Source organism: Trachinotus anak, unplaced genomic scaffold (genome assembly GCF_046630095.1).
Source record: "Trachinotus anak isolate AG129_WGS33_773 ecotype Australia unplaced genomic scaffold, CSIRO_AGI_Tana_v1 ptg000002l, whole genome shotgun sequence".
NCBI classification, from domain to species: domain Eukaryota; kingdom Metazoa; phylum Chordata; class Actinopteri; order Carangiformes; family Carangidae; genus Trachinotus; species Trachinotus anak.
Genome location: NW_027273853.1, coordinates 17,281,472 through 17,304,880, shown reverse-complemented (window position 1 = coordinate 17,304,880; position 23,409 = coordinate 17,281,472). Strand labels below are relative to the sequence as shown.

The following is a 23,409-nucleotide window of genomic DNA, read 5'->3' as shown; positions in this document are numbered from 1 at the left end:
AGTAAGGGATGTGAGTACTTCTTGCACCACTGGCCATATGGTTTTTTGCCCCTCTGTTTGCAACCTGACCATGAACCGTGCAGCTCTCGATAACCCAGGTATCCCCAGGCCTCCCCACGCCACTAACTGTCCACAGAGGCTGCTTAAGTGTCCCTATCGGACCACAGTGGAGAGGAACAGCAGATTAACCATGATCCTATCCGCTCACCGCTAGCCCCTTCATACGCTCCGTTACACCAGCATTTAAAAGGAGGAGGGGACGCCATTCAGGCCCATGATATGAATCCCAGACGCAGGGACAAGAACAGAGCTTTCACCCCCGTTTCACAGAAAGGACCCCTTTTTGGCACCCTCTAATTCTGGTTGCTACGGGCTTCTGGGTTCAATGGTGGACTCCCGTTGTGAGGGGACAAAGCCTCTCAGTCATCCGGCCATGGTTGCTAGGGGAGGCAGAATGTATGGGGAGGGACGGGCTGCCGTTGTCCCAGACGAAATGTCTCTCTTAAGGCCGCAGAGATCTGGTGATTGACAGGTGGCTACACGCTCCACTGCAGATCACCCGGGAGGTCTGGGGGGCCTTATATCTCTGACCGTGTGTGTGGGTGTGTGTGTGTGTGTGTCTGTGGCAGGTTATGTTAGTTGGCAGGTTGAACAGGGGGGTAGGGGACATACAGCATACAAGGTTTCTGCCACTATGAAAGTGACACCATTTATTACCTGTAGAGGGAGCTGCCTCTGCTTCAAATGTGAGAACTCTGTTATAGGTTAAAAAAAAAAAAAGCTTCTCTGTGTTCATCTTAAATCTGTCTAATTCTGAATATTTGTGTGTCCACAGATTCTGGATTTTTTTTTAACAAGGAAAAAGGAGGAGACATTTTCACCAAGACCATGCTGAAAGTATAATAACTGCCTCAGGCACAAATTATCATTCCAAGCAGAGTAGGGATGTGTCTTTAAACACTTTTGGAGGTGATCTTTAAGTAAAAGTGTACAAATATGGTCAGATAATGTACTATTATTATCAAAAGTAAAAATCTTCAGAGAAAAAGTTCCTGTGACTGCTACTATATATGACATTATAAGATTCTACTAATAGGATAATGCAGAAGCAGCATTTTACTGTTGTTGCTATTTGAGGTGGAGCCTAATACTTAAAATACTGCTGGTTAGTTTAATCCAGTGGTTCGGGCGCCTGCAACGGGTTACAAAATAAATCTGAGTGATACTGATGTGATTAAAGTGGAAGGAAAGCAGGAAAAGAAACTTTCTTTCTCACAAAAATTTATGTTGGTGTTTTGACTTTTCTATAATCTTTGCTTTTTTTGAGGGTGAAATAATTTATCATGGAGTTATTTTAAAAACACCATCTGAGAAGTTTAGGGGAGGAAAACATGACAAGGGGCCCTGATGAAAACTGTTTTTTGTAAGGGGTCACAAGCCATAAAATTAGAGCCACTGGTTTAATATTTACCAATATATATTATTATATATCGAAGACTATCAGTGTGTCTCCAAATGCCTATATTATGAAAAATGTACAGTATTTTCTAGACATTATAGAAGTTTATACTCGATAGACAGAGAATAAGAATTGTAAATAACTATGAATCTATATACACATAATAACACATAGAACTTCAGAGCTCAATAGTGAGATACTGGATCATTGTAAACAAACGTTCCCAGTTGTATTTATGATTTTAAAGTAGAGGTGAACAATAAACATTGTTGAATGAACAGATTAACCTAGATGAATGAGTCATATTAACGATTGCCATAAAAATAACATGAACAGTTAGTCTTGAGTGCGATGTGTTACTGTGAGAAGTGAAGATAAAAGCTTTGGTGTAAATGAGACAGAGAATATGGGTGTGGCTTTGTGTTTATCTGCATCTAAAGGATTAGTAATATACAGATTTGTGTCTCTCCTCCTCCATTGTGGGAACTATCACCCCACCCGTCTCTAGACATCAGTGGTCCCAGTTTCCTCCTCCAGGGCCACAGAGGTGAGTGGGAACAGACATGGTAGGACGTGGGGATCTAAAGGGGTTAACACACCACACTGTCTCCCTTCAGATAGACGTCTGGGACTGTCTGGGTTCTGCACTCCCAGACAGGGAGCCCTTCCACCCATCAGATGGTGCTTAAACCCAACCACCCCCACCACCCCCTGCCCCCCCCCCCCCCTTCCCCTTGAACTTGACTCTCTGTCACCGTGGCCCTCCAGACAGTCTGGGGTCAAAGGCTAACACAGCAGCCACACATCAGACACGGTTCAGTCCCTTGTGTCCATATAAATGCTGAATGGTAAATTACCCTAAAATCAGCCTGTTGGAATGCGGCTTTGAATTCCTACAGAGATGGACCCAAAGACCTCAAGGAGATCGTTAGAAATTACTGTGATTAGGTATAAAGACTACACCATGGCTAGATTTTATGTCTTTGCTCTGTCTCATCCTGCTGGGACATGTGTTAACAGTTAAAATGGAATAAAATGTGCTGTCTGAATATATATTTCTGTCAACATTTGAACAGCGGTTAAAATGCAGCTCTAATTCTATTGTATTCATTAAAGACAATCAGCTTCTGGCCACATCAGGTGCCATTTCTAAGCAGCCATGCTACATTTTACCTTTCACCTTTGCCTGCTGATTCACACTGTCCTCAGCCAATCACAGCCTAGCAACCAGAGTGTCATGACAGATTTGTGAGAGAAGGGAACGGCTGCAGCCTCACGTGGCTTTTTGAAAAATGTCAACCCACTCAGTGTGCAGCTCTGATGAGCCTTTCCACACCTCGTGTGAGCATGCGCACAGCACTGGTTGTGTCTCAATATGGGCTCATCTCTCTTTCCCTCACATACTATCACTCTCCTTCTTCCTCCCCTCCTATCTTCTACCTTTTGTCCTTGGATTAATAGTCAGAAATGCATTTCCCTTTTTTTTTTTTTTATCCAAACAGATGCTCTTAAATAGATCCTCCATCATTCTCACTCCGCTCAAATGTAAATTTGTAAATCAGCCAATTTCTTTGCGAGATGTTTTTGCAGGCTAACAGGCCCCTTACCATAGTGTTTGACATTTTTTGATCTACACCACAATCTGAAGAGTGACGTGCAGCACTACAGGATGGAGCAAAGCCAGCAATCACAGCAGTGGACTTATCTCACATTGAATGTTCTCTCCACACACACACACACACAGGAGACACGGACAGTGACGTACATATGCAAACATGAACACAAACACACAAAGCTTTCTCTCCTCATTCATACATCCCCGACAGGGATCAGTTTCGTTTTATGCTGGACACAGACCAAGCGAGTAAATACGTCCAGTAGTCCAAATACCAAGTTCTGTGGCCTGTGCAGCACCAAGCCTTCTTCATCTGGTGCCACCTGCTTTCTAACCCTTTGCTTTACAGGGCGAAGCTTTTAAAAGCTAGATTTGGGTTTATAAATTACATGACATTACAGTTTAATTAGCAATAAGTGAAATTGCTATTAAAGCAGATCATTAAGCACAAAATGTTAAGAGGAAGTAAAGTTAATAGAATAATATAATAATATTTTAAGTCGGGCCACAACTTTTTTCTTTCTATTGGCCTATTTGAGAGTTATTTGACTTCCTGGTGTCAGTTAATATTAAAGTGAATTTTCGTTGCAACAAATCACGAAATCCAATTCAGAAAAATATTGTTAATTAAAGAAAGAGCTCCAGATTTTTTTTCCTCTAAACGGTTATAACAAAAATCAAAGGGCCATAGCCTGCAAACGGCTTCTCGCTGCTCGGCTACTATAACATATTTTATCACACACACACACACACACACACACACACACACACACACACACACACACACACACACACAGGCCCGTCTAACATAAAAAAAAAGTTCGCCATTTTTTTTGTACCTGGGAATGTGGGTTAAGCATCATACATAAGTGGTTTTCGCATTATTTTTGCATTAATCATTAGTTATTTCTTGAATCATTGGTTATTACAATCCAAGTATCCAATCTCCTCTTCATATCATGCCAAAACATAAGATAGTCTCTATAAAAAAAATAAATAAAAATAAAAAATAAAACAGGATACGTTTTTCTATTTTGAATCAACTTTAATAAATACCATTTCAAATCCCACCTGGCGAGCATTTATGTGGCATGACACCTATAACAGAGGGCTGCAGACGACACGCAGCCGCTGCAGGTCGGCTCTCACAGGAGCCACAGCACATTAACTGTGTTACAGCCTGGGAATGAGCTGCAGCGAGAGGCGGGACCCGCTGCACTGATGCTATTACACACCAATCAGGGGACGCGCTGCAGCCGCAGACGCTGATGGAAAGTCGCAGCCTAATTAAAAAGTTGTAAATGAACAATTACTAAACACGAAAACAACAACGAAAAATAAATATGTTTTTTTTAAACACTAGCCTTTGTAAAGGCACAATTGGCACAATAGGCTACACCATTTTTTTTTTCCAAGTTAAAAGGTTTTTCACATGCCATCAGGTATATGGCACATCTCCAAATCGGCTATGGGCTGTGTGACGCTTTTTGTATAGGCTACGTATCTAGATAAAGTGACCTATAAGAGTATTTAGTTTCCTATAATTAGATTTATGTGGGTAAAAGCGCCAAACCAAACGGCCATTAAAAGCCTTACAGGATATTTATAGGAAAATTTGCATTTTTGCGGGAAACCTTATTTTATTTTGATACATGGAGAAGTTGATTTTACGTGATGTTTTATGTCCAGGAAACGTGCGTAAACTTTCCTTTGTAGACATTTATGAGTTTGTCAGTAAATCAGCTTGTACATCTGCTCTGGGATCAGTTCCTACCTGGCGCTGTCCCCTCAGCTCTGCATGCTGTGTACTGCTGAACTTCATCCTGCCTCTAACACAAATACATACATACAGCATATGGTTCACTTAAAACTGAATTCAAATTCAGAAGTTGATTTTTCTTTACATTTTGCATTAGCTCTCATTAAACATAATGACAGAGCAGAGAACAAATTTACATTATTATAAAGCTAGAGACTTTCAGCTAAGATATCAAGTTGAAAAAATATAGAAGCAAGATTAAACATATAGATATTATATACAAACTGTATTATGAGGAGCATGAATTAACGTACTGGTTAATGACAGGATATTATGTACATGTGATGTGTTATATGTTATTAGGCACTGTATACTGTAATATAGAGATGTATTTGTACAGCAAGATAATTTGGTGTCACAGTGTTGTTTAAATCATATTTATATATCCTATGCCAATTTTAATAGACACTACAATTTCAGCTAGTAGCAAAAATATCAAATACAATAAAAAAAAAAAAAGTACTTTGATGATCTGAGAAATCCAAAATAGTTTGGAATAAGCATCAGCTCCTCAAAGGAGGAACCAATTGATTACAAGGAGACCTAGACTCTTTGGAAGGAGAAAGGGCCCCCTGTTGTTTCAAACCAACTCCTCTAACTTCCCAAAGTGCAGGGGCCCAGTGGTGCAGGCTGTGTGGAGAGTGTGCGCCTCCAGTAAAAGGCTGTAGAGGGGTTGGGTGGTGAGGAAGGGCTTGTAGGATACATTAAATCAGCCTGATTAGGAGTTTAGGCGAGGGCAAGGCTCAGGTCTGGCTGAAAGGCTGCTGGGCAGCCCTTGAGTGATACTATTCACATCCTAGGAGAAAGGTCAGTGTCAGAGAAGTTCACAGGCCCCATCTCCATTCTTATGCTAAGGGTTCATACACATAGGCTCATTCAGTGACTGGAAAGGCATAAACAGCTCCTACCGACTTTCCCTCCAAAATGTTTGGATCCCTCAACTTGAGCTGTGAGGTCCTGCATCTGTTTTTCTTCTCTCACAGCTTCTGAAATGGAAATTGGTTTTGATGTGAGATTATCGATCGGAATGTATTCCATCAATGCAGCTTTACATCTATACTCTTGTAGCAAAGTCTAAATAATGTTAAAACATTTTTTCCAATAAACAACATTCATTTTTTTTTCAAGACTCGGGCAACTCAGTCAGAGCTATAGCTGTTATATTGAAAGATTTTATTTTTGAATATATTCCTGTAAAAAGCTGGTATGAGCTGAAGCTACTATTGTTGCCCTAATATTTTGAATGTTGTACTTAGTATTTACACCGGGTCTCCAGCTGCACTGAAGCCTTAGTGCTGTCTCTCATTTGTAAGTCACTTTGGATTAACGTGTCTGCCAAATGAGTAAACGTAATGTAGTGTAATATTATCTGCTGTCCCAGTCACAATTTTTTTATAATTACCAGGTTTTATTAACTTCCTAAATATAGACTTCTTCGTGCATTTCCCTGTCCATCTCTGAGTCCAGTGGTCACTGGGGAATAGTAGGAAATAGCCACTTAATTAGCGGCCCTTGACCTTTGGCTCTGGCTCAGACGGCTCCTGACCTCGGCAGCTCTCCAGCCTGTTTATTGTCCTCTGGGGGACTGTCCAAATCATGACCCCTGATCCCTGATGACCTGTAGGGACTGCACCAACAGGTCTCTGACCAGCTGCCCCACCTCACAAGACACTCATCAAAAAGCAATATTTAACTAAAGTGACTTATTCAAGCAATTAGCTCTGCAGAAGCATGATAGGATACTGAGGCTGTTGTGATTATTCCTGGAGCGCTCTTACATTCATTTGCAGAAAGAAACATAAAGCACACATTTTCAGAGTATATAGGGTAAACATGAAACATTTTTTAATGATGAAAATCACGCCAGTGTAACAGTTTTTACAAAATGATTTGAACATTTGGGCTTTCGTTCCACCCAGGCTCTACAGAGGCTGATTTCACTAATTGGTTTCCATTCATCCAGAGAGGGGAACTAATCACCAAAATCAGCCTCTGTAGTGTTTGGATGGATTGAAAACATGCTGACTCCTGAATGGGCCTCCATGAGTGAGATCTCCACTGCTACATGACTTTAGATTTAAGTGGATGAAAAAAAATAGTTGCTTTGCATGCTGGTCACACTTAAGCGACTTATTTAATTGCATTGCCACTTTTGTCTGTCCTTTATTTTGAACCATGATTTTTCTTTTTTAGATGCTCCATTCAGTATATAGTATGGCAGATGTTCATGAGGTAAATTGGATTCACTGTCTCTTTTTCTTTTTTTAAGTGCTCTATCTATCTATCTATCTATCTAGAGAGAGAGAGATTTTATAAACCATGATGTTTTAACCATTTTATGTCTTAATTATTAGCATTGTTTTATTGCTTTAAATATATATTGAATATCTTAAACATAATAAATCAACGACTTAAACAGAAAACACAGGGCTTTAATTTTTTACAATATTTTCCTGTCTACCCTACGTACAGTGATAAAACGCTGGACTCACTCCTAACTGATGTACATGTCTGTGTTTTCCCTGTTTTCACATAAAGAGATGGAAATAATCCCCTGTTGACCCTGCATGTGTCCATCTGTTGTTTGACTCCGGACACAGATCAGTTGGACACTGATTGAGGTCCGACTGACACCAGGACAGCCTGTAATCCCAAAACCTGATTAATTGTCAAAACTAGGCCCTGATGCAGAGTAATAAAACTGGATTTCAAGTAAACAACATACTGAAATATAATCTTTTATCCAGATTTAAAAAATAAAAAAAATATTCCATTACAGGCCTTTGCTTTTTCTTTTCACTAAGCACAGCAGAAAATCTGCACAGTGTAATTGTAAAATTAAAAGTGAAATATCCGTTTACATTTCCCCGATAAATAAAATATGAAGGCAACGAACAAAACCTTATTATATATTTTAATAGTGAGCAGGGTCATTCTGTCCATAGAGTTTTGTGGCTGATGAACTTTTTCTTTCCCACACTGATTCAACGCACGTCCCTCTGTCTGGTCCTCCTAATTAAAACTTAATGTGGGGTCATTCCAACATTTTTCACACAATCCACACACACATGTACACACACACGAAAGCGCGCACACACACGCATGGACACACATTAATTTATGATTCTAAAAAAATGAAAAGAGAAAAGGTCCTGCAGACTGACTTCTAGACATTTTGGCACTTCTCTATTTTCAAGTCACTTTTAATTTTTTTAACGTTGAAAACAAAAGGTAAAAATGTATAAAAATATTTGATATATAAAATATGTTGTTTCCATGTCTAATTGTCCATGTCTAATCACCAAAATAAAACACCCCATTGCTCAAAAACAACACTACAACACACAGATGATATTTTCATAATTTTTATTTCAAAGACATGTCACTGACATTAGTAAATTTAAAACAATATACTTAAATGCATTCATATCATATTAATGAATATTTTCTTTTATACAAATGAGAAAAAAATAATTAATTCAATAATTAAAACATGCATGAAAACAGATATAAAGCACTGAGTGTGAAATAAGTGGGAACACTTAAGGCTTTTTTATTTGCAGTTTTTAAAAGAATCTAATTACATAAATGTGTCTCATTATATAAACGTGTCTCATGTGTCATCGTTAATACAGTGTCTTAATTCCAAGGATAACAGACATCTTAAGTTATACATTTCAGATTTACACCACATAGATCTCTTCTTGCAGCATTTAGTTGACTGATAATCTCTAGAGTTCATGCTCTGGTGAGTCTCAACAATCTGATGACAGCCTTTCGCTGAGTTTGGTCCACAATCTCCTCATGCCAAAGCAGTTTCCTGCAGAGTGCAGAGAGTCTCACAGATCCTGTCCCGTCCTGAGGAAAAATGATGGTGGGAATCATTAGCATGAGAATCAAACTCTTCCACCCTGCATGGAAAGTAATAATATTTCACATTTTTGGGCAGAAAGAAAGAGAGAAAAAAAGAAACTTTCTCTAGCATTAGACATTAAAAGTAAATTAGTTTTGTCAAGAACTTAATAATAATTAAAAGCTGTGTTTTTAACACTTGCAAAGTGCTGAGCAGTCGATAAAAACAGCAAACACTTGCCATTAAACAGAGATTAAAACAAAAACCAAAGGACCACAGGGTAAAAGAAACACATAAAAAGGGGAAATGAGATCCCTATATAAAAGTATTGCCATATAAAAGCGACTCTGTGGAGATATGTTTATAGAACAACAATGTAAAAGGCAATGATGATTCTGCAGACCAAAGCTCTTTGGTCATTTCAAATGTTGATGAGTGTGTTTTGACAACACTGAATTTGCAGTTATGTGTGATTTTTAGTTTTGTACACCAGAAAGTGTAGACACTGTTTAAGAAAAACAAACTTCCTTTTCATGCCCTGTAAGAATAGGCCCCTGTGCTCTGCATGTTGTTCTTCTCTCCCATTTTCAGGCTGTATGCATGGAGGGATCTTAAGGCTTTTATCCCCACAGGGAACCAGCCCAAACTCTTTCTCTGTCAATTTTCACCCACTCCCCAATTCAGACAAACCCTTTCTCCCACCAACCCCACAATGAAGGATTTGTCCTCATTCTCTTTGTCCACCTCTGATATCTTTTTTTGACTGCTCCCTCTCTGCAGACGGCATGCAGCGTATGCAAATACACACTCTTTTATTCGTGAGACCCCTCCCCTGAATGAATGCAACCTTAAATGAGGCCACACTTTCACACATTTACAGAGGGTGCATGGAAACACGCACATATTACAATCAGTGGATTTGCATGCCCACTCTGACATGCAGTCACTCAAACACTGAACGCTGACCATTTTAAAAATGAGCCGGTACAGAAATATACTGATGTCAGAGCTCAATATGTCCATATGTCTTTACAGCTCATTTATCCAAACAGCTTGATAACAGAAAAGATAAAAACAACAATAGTGTAGAAGCTTACGTGAGGCTAAATTTACCACTAAGTCTTTATGAGCACAGATATATCAAATATATAGAAACTGCTAGTTTTTTTTTTTTTCTTTTTTTGTCTCCCTGAGGAAGAAATCCTTTGTAACTAAACTGAGATTGAAGGCAATGTCAATTTTATGTCTCAGTGCTCTCTATATGATGATTTTAAGCAAAATGTCCTTTATTTCTGCTGACTTCTGATTGAAAGGACACGAGACTTGATTTGTGGAACTTGGGAAGGGAGACAAAGCCTTTTGTTTGCAATGCTCGCAAAGAAGTTGTGTTCTTTTCTGACAAGTGCTGTTTCATAACAGTGATGCTATGTTTAATGTCTTATAAGCCCATAAGGCCACAACGCACATACAACGATGATGTGTAGGAAGAGGCCGAAAAAGGAGACAGACTGCACCGAGGAAGAGGTGTAGACTGTGTAACTCCAAAGTTCAGAACAATTACAACGGTGTCTGATGAACATAAAGCGGCTAACATTCCCAAGCTGGCCCGTGCCATCTGTGAGTATGTGTGAATAGGTTGGAGTTACTGTGTGAGTGTGTGTGTGGTGGTGGTGGTGGTGGTGGGGGGGGGGTGACGTCTGCTGGACAGCTCTGACAGTTTGGCCTTTTCAGTCATACATTACTGAGTCGACTGGCCTCTTTCCCATAGCAACCCAAACAGAGGTCAAAGGCTATGTACCCCCCCATCCACTCATCCACTCACCACCACCACCACATCCTTCCCTTGTACTCCAGGGTGGCCACAGACTCTCTTAACTCCTTGACCAGTCGCAGACAGAGTGACTGCACCCATGAACTTGAACTTGACTGAGTGATGGTGTCGTATATGCATCTGATGCCAGAATAGAGGCATAAGGATTAGAATATACAGTAATTAGGACCTGGGTTTTTTTCATGACCATCTCCTCCTTTACTCCCTTTTTCACCCTTTTCACTGAATTCATGTACTATACCATAGAATTAAATAACATCCACAAAAAAGAGGTCACACCAAGAATTCCCCCTAATTCTCCTCACCCTAGAACCTCATCTCCTCCTGATATGATTACAAAGGGCCACTGTATTAAAGGCTCAGTCACCTAATTCTCCTCTACTTTCATCGGGGCATGCAGGACCCCTACTCAGGGACACCACAGCCAACAGACGTAATCTGAAAAGCCTGGGATGTAGAAACTTCTCTCCATCTTCCCCTAAGATACTTAACATCGGGCTTTGTGCTAGATTAGTCTCGGCAAAAGTTGCATTAAAGAGCCCCGATGAGCCTCGCTTGACCCACATTGGACCTCATCCAAGACTATGGGCGGCCCGTGAGCTGGGCTTTATATATATATATATCACAGCCGAGCCGTTAAAACATTAATAGTGTCCACACATAGTGAGGAGAATCCAAAGAGGTAACCCAGGAGCTATATGGTATTAACATTTTATCGCTACTATGGCTACGCTACTGCACCCACACAGAATGGGAAGTGAGCGCCAGCTACTGTCACTTCATCATGTCACACATTATAATTTCCTTGCTCTGAAAATCCAACATAGCAAAAGCAATACATGGTTAATAATGAATAAAAGAGGAAAGTATGAGAAGAAAGAAAGGGAAAGGTAATCATCTCTATTCTGGTATTTTCTGGAGGGGATATACATTTTTCTGTCAAACTTTAAGTTATGTATAAGGAGGGACTGGAGTATGATGAATGAATACTTAAGTCACTGTGTCCCCTGTGTGTGAGGGGAGAGTCAGGGACGTTCAGATCCTAAATCCTCCTGACATAGTGTCAAAGTCACTGACCTCACCGTCCAGCCGTTCTGCTTTCAGACAATCTCGATCGAAAAGTGTCTTTGTTTCAGAGCAGATTAAAACCAGACTCTTGAGCAGTTTCACCACATATCGAAATCAAGATGAGCTCCCCTTGACAGTGTATTTCAATTCCGTATCTACTCCCACTTGCTCATTTAATTACACAGAATTACAGATCTCAGTAATTATTAGAGGCATAAATATTCTGCGTGCATTAGCGCATGTATGCGTGTCGCTCTTTTTTATATCCTCCAAATACCAGCAAAAGTGATTGCTCTTCTAACAGGCGTTGTAAGGATGAAAACATTTTCCTGACAAATTTGCTTCAGTCACCGCCTCTTTTTGACCACGCTGTCTCTGTCGACTGCTGCAGCTCTCACATACCGTTTCAGACCGACCCCCCCCCCCCCTTACTCTTTTCAAACACACACAAAAATACATATACACACACACACACACACAGTCCTCCATACCCAGCTCCTCGTGGCTGCAAATTGCTTTAGCATGGGCACTGCACAAGCTAACACAAGCTAACTTCATCAGCAAATGCAGAGGTAACACTGGTGGCTCAAATATGGCTTCTCATGTGCTACACCTGCGTCTCTTGCCTCCTTTACATATGTGTATACATTTGTCTCCATTGTCTTTAACCCTTTCTTGATAAGCCAATCCTTAGCTTTACTTTTTGAAAGCATCAATTTCATAGTTCCCCCATTGCTCTTCTTTAAGTCTAGCCATGGAGATCTGCAACAGAGATGTAGCATGGAGCGAGCTACAGTATCTCCATGATTAATTTCTTGCCTTCACCTTGCTTTCTCTCTTCTGTCAAATCTGCCCGAAGCTATGCGCTGTATATCACAGATGAGCAGCACAAATGCAATTATAAAGACAGCTCTGAGTCTTTTATATGAATAAAGAGAGGGAATAATCTTTTGACATGTGGGGCTGCACATGCCTTACATATCTTGTGGAGGCGCACGTACAGTATAAAGCTCATTAATAATCATTATCCACGGGTTACATCATTCAGCTTGTTAGGCACACCCATCGCCTTAGCTGAGTCATTCGCAGTGATACGCCGTGCCACCAAATGTCTTGTGAGTTTTTCGTAATAACTGTCTCTTGATACAACCTGAGAGCAATACAAATGTATAGACTCTGTTTGCATGAAGGACACATTGCATCCAGCTGGTAAACTGAGCAAATATAAAGGAGTGCACTGCTGATGACAGGGACACTGCAAAGGTTTAAATCCAAAATAAAATCAGGCTCTCAGTGCAAAAAAAGGTAAAAATGCATCTTTAGGATGTTGAAATGGCATCGCATTACACCTCTGATACAATGCAATGGCAAACCGTGATCTGCTGTGTGGCAGGGTATAGGCCTGAATGCATGCTTCTATATGCATATCATGAATGCATCTCTAATGCCAGTTAAAGCCTTCTCATTTAGCAGAAAAAAACAGCATCTCCATGCCTTTCAGACATGCAGAGGAGGCTGAATAGACTAATGAACAGTCAGGTGGCACTCCAGGGCCTGGACTTACACCCCCCATCACACACATATCAAACACACATACACTTGCACACACATTAAAACTCAGCAGCTCGCCGACCCCGGCGATCCGCACGACAGTCTAATGTCTCAGGCATCTGCTCATGTCTAGTCTGGAGGGTCTTTCCCACCCTACCCCCCAGCCCAGGCCCGCCGCAGCACCAGCTCCCACAATGGTGGGAAAGCGGGCTTTTTCAGAGGTGGGGTGTGTGTGTACTTGGGTGGGTGGGTGGTGGGGTGGTGGGGGGGTTGACGACTAAACAGCTATTGAGGGGGTGGGAATGGGGGGGTGGAGTGAGAGAGAGGGGCTGAATGATAATGTGAAAATGCATGGCGCTGTTCATTAACACACAAGCGCTGCAGCTGCACACGTTGGCCCTGGACACACATGCTCACGTGTCTCTCTTTTCTGCTTCAGGTTGCTGCCAGAGACACCAGGGGTACAGGGCAGCTCGATGCCATGATAAGGCGGATACTCAGGATATGTGTGTGTGTGTGTGTGTGTGTGTGTGTGTGTGTGTGTGTGTGAGGTTACAGGGATGGAGCCGGTAAAGATTTGGAGCCGTGATATTTAGCGGTCTCTGTTTGCCCTTGTCAGAGTTTGGCAGAATTTGACAATTTTACGTCAGTGAAGTCGGACATATTCTAATCATTCGTGCAGCTGGTACCAGCACAGTTACACAGTTACATTGCAGAGAGTTGTAATCAATATCAAATTGCTGAGACCAAATGTCTAAAAAGATGAGATCCAACATGAAATCAATGTGTGCAGTAATGTAGCTTTAACAATTGTAAATTCACTTACTGTGGCACCTCTGAGCCACAGACACAAAGACAGGTATGTATACACACATGTGACTGTAGCTTGTATTCTGATGTGAACAAAGAAATGTTAAACACTGGTGAAAAAAATGCCAAATGTGACACTTCAAATGTTCTGTTCATCATTATTATGTAAATCTTCTCTAAAGTAAAAACGGCTAATATTTGATGCTGATATTATTACACATAAAGACCTGCTTTGTAAGGTGAAATATCTTTTGTTTCTACAGTAAATTAAATCTAAGATCGTATTGGTTCTACTTTTAAAAACAATAATGTTAATTCCCAAATGGGGACTTATCCGAGTATTCCCAATCAGCTCCCAGCAAAATTCACCTTAAGGGATCGGCTCATTAACATCCCTAAGATACTGTACAAAATATCATAATGTGAATTTCATAATAAAAGCAGTTTTGCATGAATTAATCTACAAGGTTAGTCAGGTGGAAATGCGACGAACACCACTGCCTGGTGTTCATCAGGGAGTAAAGAAGCACCATGACAAGAGAGGATGGCAGGTTTCCCTCAACCAGTGCCAGCTCATTAATTTTGTTTGTGGCCCAGCCCCCCCCCCCCCCCCCCCAACCCATCCTCCCACCAACCACCACCCAACCTTCCTCACCCACCAACCCCCTCACATCACCCCTTAACTGCTAATTAGCAGGAGCAGAAGATAGAGAAAAGGGAGAGGCCATGTGTGACTGGGGAGGAAATGGGAAACTCTTCTTCTTTCCTTCATCCTTCCTCCTGTTCCCTTCCCCCCCAATCACACACACACACACACACACAATCACCTACACATACACACACTCCCCCACCTCCTGCCCATTACCACTGGTGCCCAACAGAAAACCATGATGCAGCTCACCTCGTATGCCAGCCCTGCCATTTTAGGTGTCGCAGCAACATCTCCCAAGATGGCTCCTCTGAGCGCGCCCATACTCCAAGGATCCGGCAGGGTCTTTGTCCGCCTCTTGGCACGGGCAAAGTGTCCCCCGTTGGCAGTACAGATGGCATTAGAAGCTGTGGGGTATAAAGGGTGAGGGGGAGAAGGAGGAGGAGGAGGTGGCAATTCCGGACTGACCGCATTTCCCCCTCTCTCTCTTCGTTCGCTTTTTATGATGGTTCTACCCTCTTGTCAGGAACACTCGATCATTTAGTGTTGTTAATCGAAAACCTGTAACAAGAAAGGACAAAAGAGAGAAAACAGGGGAAAAAAACATGAAAAGCACATTTTGCACTTTTGGTTATCATTATAGTTTGGCACAGCACAACCTTATGGTTATGGGTTCTTAATTAAATAATTGATTCAGTTGTTAAAAATCTGCCAGTTATCGAAACTAAATCTTGGCGAGCTGTACTCATTCAAAGGCACCCCCCCTTGTTTTCTCCGTGTAAGCGCATGTGTATTTTTACTACAATAAAAGCGAGACAAATCATTATAGAGTATCCAGGTTGAAACAAGGATGCCTTGGACCATCCCATAAGAAAGGCCTCAAGCACACCATGTTTACATGCTTCCTATAACAAGGAAAACTCAGGAAAAAACTTGGGCCTTGGCCTTTTCACATCCAATATCTCACTGTGAAACGAAGCAATTAGCCTGGTTTTACAGCAAGCTCTACTGCAATAGGTAGTTAATAGAGTGAATGAAAACTCATCTCACTTTGGTGCTCTTTAGGCTTTAGTGGCATTCTCTGGGCTGAGTATATGCAGCGCACAACAGTGAAGTACCAGGTTGAAAGGTTCAGCTCCTGTCTGCAGGATGGCCCCGGCCTTCTCATTGAGGCAAGACACAATGTTTCCCAAAAGCTCCCAAGACCCGGTACAGCTTTAAATACAAATGCCAAGTGTTTTTTTTAACCCTGTGTGTAGGGTGCTACACCACTCAATAGCATTATTAGCAGTCCTGGGGACTCCAGTGTCTGGAAAAAGTGTTAGCTTCCCTTTTTTTTAATCTATAAACAAAGGTTTGCAAGAGAAATCTAAAATCTGTTTTATTTTTTCAATAAATGTAAAATACTCTTCCAAACGAAAAAAGGAAATTAATTCCACTGTGGGCTGTAAAAAGCAAAAGATAAATCAACAGTATCTGCTTGAGTTTTGACTGGCTGGCAGGGCAACATGCCAGTCTGTCCCAAAGCAGGTACCTCCAGGGATCCTTGAAAGACATCCTGCCTCACTGTCAAGGCTTACTGGAACACTATAACAGATTGGAGCTATCATTAATGTTTTCCACTGCGACAAGTCAAAATGTCTGCTGTGAAAAAGGCCTATTGCAGCCTACCCAATACTACCTCCCTGCCGGCATTATTAGATTTTTTTTCCTTACAATAATGACAAAATCCTTCTCAGATGATGTTTTTAAATCTCAGGTTTCATGCATTTCCATGTGGGAGCCCTTGAAATAGAGAAAGTGTGGGAGTTCTTGTTTTGGACAATACTATTTTCCTCCACCCACTGGGCGACCTGTTTAACATTCAGCACCATGTCGCAGAGGACCTGAATGGACAGCAACCCTAACCACCCAAAAACAGGGCCAGTTACTGACTGTGGACACTTAGGCAGTTCATACAGCTCATACACCGAATCCTCAAAATAAACAGAAGTGAGATTAAACAAACACAACAAATATATCTGGGTCTATCTATACTCTGTAACACACTGATAAATGAGAAGTTGGCTGAGCTTTGCACCCATGGAGTGAAAAAAAAATTCTCTGAGAGCCATTTTTATTTCCTTTAAAAAGATCCTGTTATCACATGACTGCATATCAGATGATGGCGATGAATGCAATTAATAGAAAAACATCTTTTTCTACAAAGAAAAAAGCTTTGCAAACTATTGAAATGCTTATAAATCTGCCCTATGCTTATTATATGAGGGAAAAACTCTTAAAGCTGTTATATCACACAACATATTTTTTTTTCCTACGTTTTGTGCAAGCCATGTGAGATTATTTGTGTGCTGGTTTTCTTATCAAACTTTAGGGAAACCAGAAAGCAAAACTGTTCCCTTACCTTTTTTTGAGGTGAAAGTCAAAAACCACAGCCTCGGTGAATTTAAAGCATGAGGAGCCCCCTCTGCGGAAGTGCAACGTTACGGAAGTCATTTCTACTTTCGGTTATCTAGCTTTATGACAGGTATTTAACACTCATACAGCTAGATAACCAAAGACAAAAACAGACCTCCTCTCACTCTCCTGCCGGCGTGGTACTGGTCTGATCTGGAAAGAGGTGAAGACACATGAGCAGGCCTATGATATTTAAAAAAAAAACAACAAAAAAACAAAAAAAAAAAACAGCATCATCTCTTAATTGCAGCCAAAAAATCAGGAGATATGAATAAAATGTGTTACATTTATTAGGAGTCAGGCTACCACATATTGCGTTGGTTAGAGAAGCCACAAATAAAACATTCAGCCGTCAAATATTCATGTCGTGATGTAAGGTGTCTGTAAGGCCTATTCAGTGGTGACCCACTTCTAATTTAAATGTGATATTATTCCGTAGTTATACCTGGAAAGCCTACTTTAAACATATTACGACTGTCAGAAAAGAAAAATATTATTTTGCATTTATAGGTAAATGTGTGTGGGGAGGGGCCTAGCTTAGATTAGCACCTCTTGTAATTAATACCAGACTGTATTTCCACACGAAAATTTTTTTATTTTTTTATTTTTTAAATAACATAATTTACAAAGCAGAACGCTTGTCTTTATTAGCTCCGGAGGCACTTTAAACATCTGAAACTTTAAAGTAGCAAATGTGGAATATCTGATAGGCCAGTCACACTGCACTCGTTAAGCTGCATTCAATAACATCCACCTGCTTATTAGTTCAGACACTTCTGCGGACCATTTGTAGGACGTGCCTGTGTTCTGCAGCGCTATCCCGTAGCACCACCCCTCCCCTGCACACTATGCGTTTGTTATTTAGGGCAACATTAAAACTAAATGCAAGCCTGCTGTGTGATTTTACACAATTACAGATACCTTAATAGTCATAATGAATGACTGGTGGTATCTGACAATGGTAAAAATAAATAAATAAATAATAATAAAGCATATTTGTTAAATGAGTAAGATACATACTTAAAGCCTAGCTGCATATATAAGTTGGTATAATATCAAGAAGCTAAATTTCCATTTACAGCCTATTTTCTGACTGGATGACCATAAAACGTCAGTGTGGCCAAAGTAGAGCGGCATGAAAACATGACCATGACCGTGAACCTGACACGGCCTTAAGGTAAAGAACTGGCTCGTTAATGCAGCAGGTTCAATGATGGTCGAGATCAACAGCTGACTCTTTTCTTTTCTTTTTTTTTTTTTAATCAACTAAATCTAAATTAAGCTGGGTTTTAAGATGCTTTAATTTGTTCTTGGCTCTTTAGTGCTCCTGGGGGCAAAGAATCCCTACTTTTAATGAGAGTTGTGATTGGCCTACTTCTTTTAAAACTGGACTATTTCACATCACAAGGATTATCCGCATAGGCTATTACAGAAACCAATTTGTTCATATTCATAATATTAGGCCGAGGTGCGTGGTTTAATATTCTGGCACTTTATAGAACAAGGGTTTTTGTCTGTTTAGGGACCAAACACCTTTCCCCTCATTTCAAATTAAACGCAAGGGCGTTTCTGACGATTAATAATACGTCCCCCGGCATGAAAAACAGACTAAAAGGAAACCTGAACATGCATCTTCTGGGTCTTATAATTCTCTGCATAAGACACATGGACATGGCATGAGAAGAGGTTCAAAGCAGGTAAAAATGCAATGCTGTCGGTGCACATCCTCCCTGTTCCCAGACGTGTTTCTTACCTGTTTCGGATTCGAGGCAGACTCTGGAGGCGAGTGTCCTCCAACTTCAGCTCCTGGTGAATTTTCCATTTTTCTGCGTTTACATCGGGCCCTTGTAGAGAGTCAGCGCCGCAGCTCGAAGATGAGTCCAGCCTCATCCTTGGTCCTCCAGCTTCTGCCTCTCCTCCAGCCTGCGCGCTTCCTCCACTGTCACACAACTCGCTCCCGCACTGACGTCATACCAGGACAGGGCGGCGCATTGACCAATCACAGAGTCCGCCGGCCCCAAAGACTGTCCGCGCTGTGCAGACGTCTCACTCCGAATTATTTTCTCTGGCTTTTCGTTGATGTCTTCACTTCTAGCTACAACTACTACTACCACTACTACCAACATACAACTACTACAGATAATAATAATAATAATAACAACAATATTAATAATAATAATAATCATCATCATCATCATCATCATTTAGTGACTGTTGTGGAGCTTTTGATGGATTTTTTTTATGGATGACTCTTATCCATGTTGGCTCAAGTGGTGAGACTGATCCTAACCCTTGACCTTGGATGCAGCAGCCTAGTTGACAAAACAATATTATCTCAATAGTTTGCCCTCTGATCATTTCACATGATCTTTATCGGTAGGTTAAGTAATGTTTCTTCATTGTATGCATATTAATGTGCTGTGCATTTATCATCTCTTTTAAATAGACTTGAGCATTAGTCAGGTCACATTGTGATGTAGTCTACTATTTTCAAGGAAGGCTGGTTGCATCTGAACTTCTCTCTGAATTTAGCTCTGAATTTTCTCAGAACATCATTCCCACATATCTCCTGACTTACAGTAACAAGGGTACAGTCCCTGTCTTGCTCCACTGCCATGTGATGTACGTGGTTAAAGCTCGAACAGGTCGACCTTTTGGCACAGCAATCAGAAATGTGTAAAATCCAAGATTTGCAACACTCATAGCAGCACTGGCACTGTGGTTCAAACCTACATAAAGCACCTCTGGTGACTATAGTCTATATCTGTATTATTATTTTATTTTATCACTGGAGGTTACAAGGTACGTTATACCAGTGGGCTGTTGTAGGTTTGGACAAGAACTGCACAAGTGCACTTCCCGCCCTACTCTGTTCACAGGGTTTCACAGACTGGAAGAAGGTGTGAGCATTCTTGACATATAAAGGATCTCTGAGGTCTGAGGCGAGTGCTGGCCATGAGATCAAGAGCCACGGCCAAGAGTAGCATGAGCAGTTTCCTGCAAAATCTTTACAGTCAGAAGAAAATGCTTATATGTGGTGAACTATTCTGGGACCAAAAACCAAGATGCATCTTTTATCCATATTTACAGGGCATTAGACAGAATGGAGGACACAATACTGAAATTATGAATAGTATAGGTTAAGCTTCTCGTCGTCATTTAATTTCAATTAAACGAACAGAGCCCCCAGTGTCCAGTGATTTAAACAAACATTTATAAAGTATAAAACCTTTATGAAAAAGCCCAAACTGAATGGCTGTTTGCAGAAGGCTCCAAATCTATTTTAATGAATATTTATTCTTGTAATGAATGGTTTGACCTATGCATAGATTTAACGGAAATGTTTCTGGAGGTATTCACATTATACTGGCTCAACATGGCCAGTCTAAATTATCAAGTCCCCCCCAAATTATATTTGGAATCACAGAGGAAGGAAAAATAGCCTGTGTTTGAGTTGGACTGTATAGCCTGTGGTTCACAAATATATAGTCATCAGTTTCTCATGGAAGAAAATTTCATACCAAATGAATGATAATGCAAAATGTTTTAAACTAACTGGTATCTGTATGATTTTAAGTTATGTTTCAATAAATCTGACTGAATAAACACTTTTTTACTTTTCAAGGCGAACATGATTTCCATTCTTTGTGTGGTTTGTGTTCTGTTGCTCATTTACCCTCCACATGGTCCACAGGAGCACCAGAAATCTGCCTGCCACAACATATGGGACTAGTGCAGATCACAACTACCTAGATTTTCATCAAACTTTTAAATACCATCTATTTGTTCACGTGCTGTAACCTGAGGTGCCATCAGGTGCCATTTTCTCTTGAAACTTTTGGAGGTGCAGTGGAACAATTTCAAACAGTGGAGACACCATTTTGATTTTTGAGTAGCTCCTTTTTCTTCTTTCACCGAGGTCAGTTTTCTGAAGGGGTACTAATAGGCTTACTAATTTAGGGCTCCTTACATCAGATTTATCTCGGTGTTTTCCCTCATGGGTCATACATGGAGCCCTTGCCACAAAGACGTTTACCGAAACCAAGACAAAGAACATGTACAAATCTAGATTATATGAGCTGTTTAAAAACTAAATGCTTTTTACTTCTGCAAATATATGATATTCAATCAACACTGACAACAACTCACTGAGTAGGAAAAACTGTAGAATGCACTTGTGTTTTATTGAAATAATAGCCAGAGCGATCCATGGGCACCATGTGAACAGGCAGCAGCATTGAAACAAAGGCATGCAAAAGGCACACAGCCATTCAAGTAAGATGCAGTCTGTGGGAACTCTGGAGATGAGGCAGCTCTCTGTATCTCTTTCACGCACACACAAACACACACAAGCACAGTAGAGTAGCTGTATAGGTAGAGGAGGTAATCTTCATAGTATTCCAAAGATGATGTCTGGCTAAAAGAGGAGAAATTATAAGTGAGCTCATGTTTAATGGACATTGACATGTTAACAGGACGTCTGTAGCCTACATGCTGAATGCTGCAGTCAGTCACTCACACGCTGCAGGAGGTGCTGTCCCGTAAAAGAGCGGGAGTCTGCAGGCTGGCCGTCTTGTCCCACTGCCTTGCAGCGTAGGTAACCATAGAGGTTAGCCACTTGGAGGGAAATACTAGCTACCACAAGAGACTGGGGGAGACAGACAAGCAGATGCATTTGAGATATATATATATATATATATATATATATTATGTGATGTGTATGCAGAGCATGCACACAAGCAGCATGTGTCTCACCAGCCATTTGATCTTTAGGGAGAACAGGGAGGTGAAGAAGAAGAATGTCCAAATGAGAGGACAGATGATTAGACCCAGCCAAAATATCCTCGCCTCTGCCTCTGTCCCAGTGTTAGTGCCCTGGGAGGTCTGCATGCATGCACACACACACACACACACACACACACACACACACACACACACACACACACACACACACACACACCATGTTTAATATCCCAAAAATGCTCTCCCATATTCAAAATGGCACGACAATAACACTGTCTCACATTTTTGGCCTCAAACACCCAAAGGCTTCTTCCATCCTCGTCAATCTGATTCCACCAGCGCAGCCCCACCAACAGTCTGCCGGTCACATTCTGAAACAACACAGGATAACTATGCGTGAGTAATAGAAAACAGTGAAGAGAAAGAAAGTGATTAAAGAGGGCAAAAAAGGAGCAAAACATAATAAGGAGAATTGGCAGCTGACATGGTTGACCTCTCACCTTGACAGACCAAAAGTCAAAGGAAAGCAGAGTGATGATCAGGACAAAACATGATGCAAAGTTCTTGCTGATCCAGTCACAGAGCAAATAGGCGACAATGGCAACCACTCTGAAGAACAGGTGGAAGAAGGAGGCGAGGGGGTGTCTGCAATCAAAAATGATCAATGAAATGAAATCAAATTATTTATAATAAGATGTAAATCATCTCCAAACTGACCGATATCTCTACTGATTTTGTATTGATACTAAAAAAGACTGCACAAGACAAATGAGTGTATATCATCATAACTATCTCCTGCAGTGCACCTTATAACTGCGCTTCTCCGCGCCCTCTCCTGCTCGTCAGCAGCAAAGTCCAGCTCAACATCCTCCGTGTCATCCGCCATCGTCTGACAAGAACACAACACAACACAGGAAAAATCATCCCACACCATTTTAGATAATACAGCACAGACAAACGCAATATAAGTGCAATAACAGATAATAAACAAGATCTCAATTCGTGTCACAATTGTAGATGTGTAAGGCTAAGCGAGGTACCATTTGGGAGAATGCGCTGCTCTACTGTAGGGCTGGAGCCAGGTGTTGCAGTGAAATGAGACCGACACCGACACTGCCTCCGCAGCCACAGTCACTGCCCTTACACCCACATCAGCACGCCGGGGTTAAAATGAGCTACTCCAAGGCACAGACGGTTCCCCTCATGTACCACTACAGTGCAACCCTTTTTTCACACAGAAGTAAAGACAGTCACGACGATATCGGATTTGCATTTTGCTGAAGGGAACAATTATATCTGTGGAGAAATAAAAGCAGGGGGGATTCAAAAGGAGCGACCGCGGCAGGACTCGAACCTGCAATCTTCTGATCCGAAGTCAGACGCCTTATCCATTAGGCCACGCGGCCGTCGATGTACAGAGTAAGGTCTAAAACATCCTTTTTATATTATCTAACGATCATTTGTTGCTCCAATATGTGTACTATCTATACCGGGTGCTGCGGATAATCCAAGTTTGACCATGGGGGGGGGGGGCACAAAACGGCAATTTGTCCT

At 41.1% G+C, this 23,409-nt stretch overlaps 1 protein-coding gene, 1 long non-coding RNA gene and 1 other non-coding gene across 4 annotated transcripts; all 3 read right to left on the bottom strand.

Annotated features, from left to right (window-relative positions):
* Window positions 1–8,233: 8,233 nt before the first annotated feature.
* Window positions 8,234–19,043, bottom strand: LOC139635582 (uncharacterized). 2 transcript variants are annotated; one of them, XR_011694258.1, is made up of 4 exons: window positions 18,866–19,043; window positions 17,060–17,265; window positions 14,908–15,216; window positions 8,234–8,751 (listed from the first exon to the last, which is right to left on the bottom strand). It is a non-coding gene; the product is annotated as an uncharacterized lncRNA (long non-coding RNA). The 2 variants fall into 2 exon arrangements; XR_011694256.1 differs by having other exon boundaries at window positions 8,237–8,751; window positions 17,060–19,037.
* Window positions 19,044–21,277: 2,234 nt separating this feature from the next.
* LOC139635571 (Golgi apparatus membrane protein TVP23 homolog A-like) lies at window positions 21,278–23,231 on the bottom strand. Its single transcript, XM_071503043.1, has 7 exons — window positions 22,896–23,231; window positions 22,662–22,744; window positions 22,356–22,500; window positions 22,137–22,226; window positions 21,868–21,996; window positions 21,632–21,760; window positions 21,278–21,529 (listed from the first exon to the last, which is right to left on the bottom strand). Exons 1-7 carry the CDS (start codon window positions 22,896–22,898, stop codon window positions 21,503–21,505), a joined length of 606 nt encoding a protein of 201 aa, XP_071359144.1. The 5' UTR covers window positions 22,899–23,231; the 3' UTR covers window positions 21,278–21,502.
* Window positions 23,189–23,261, bottom strand: trnar-ucg (transfer RNA arginine (anticodon UCG)). The gene has a single exon. It is a non-coding gene; the product is annotated as a tRNA-Arg (tRNA).
* Between the last annotated feature and the right edge of the window lie 148 nt (window positions 23,262–23,409).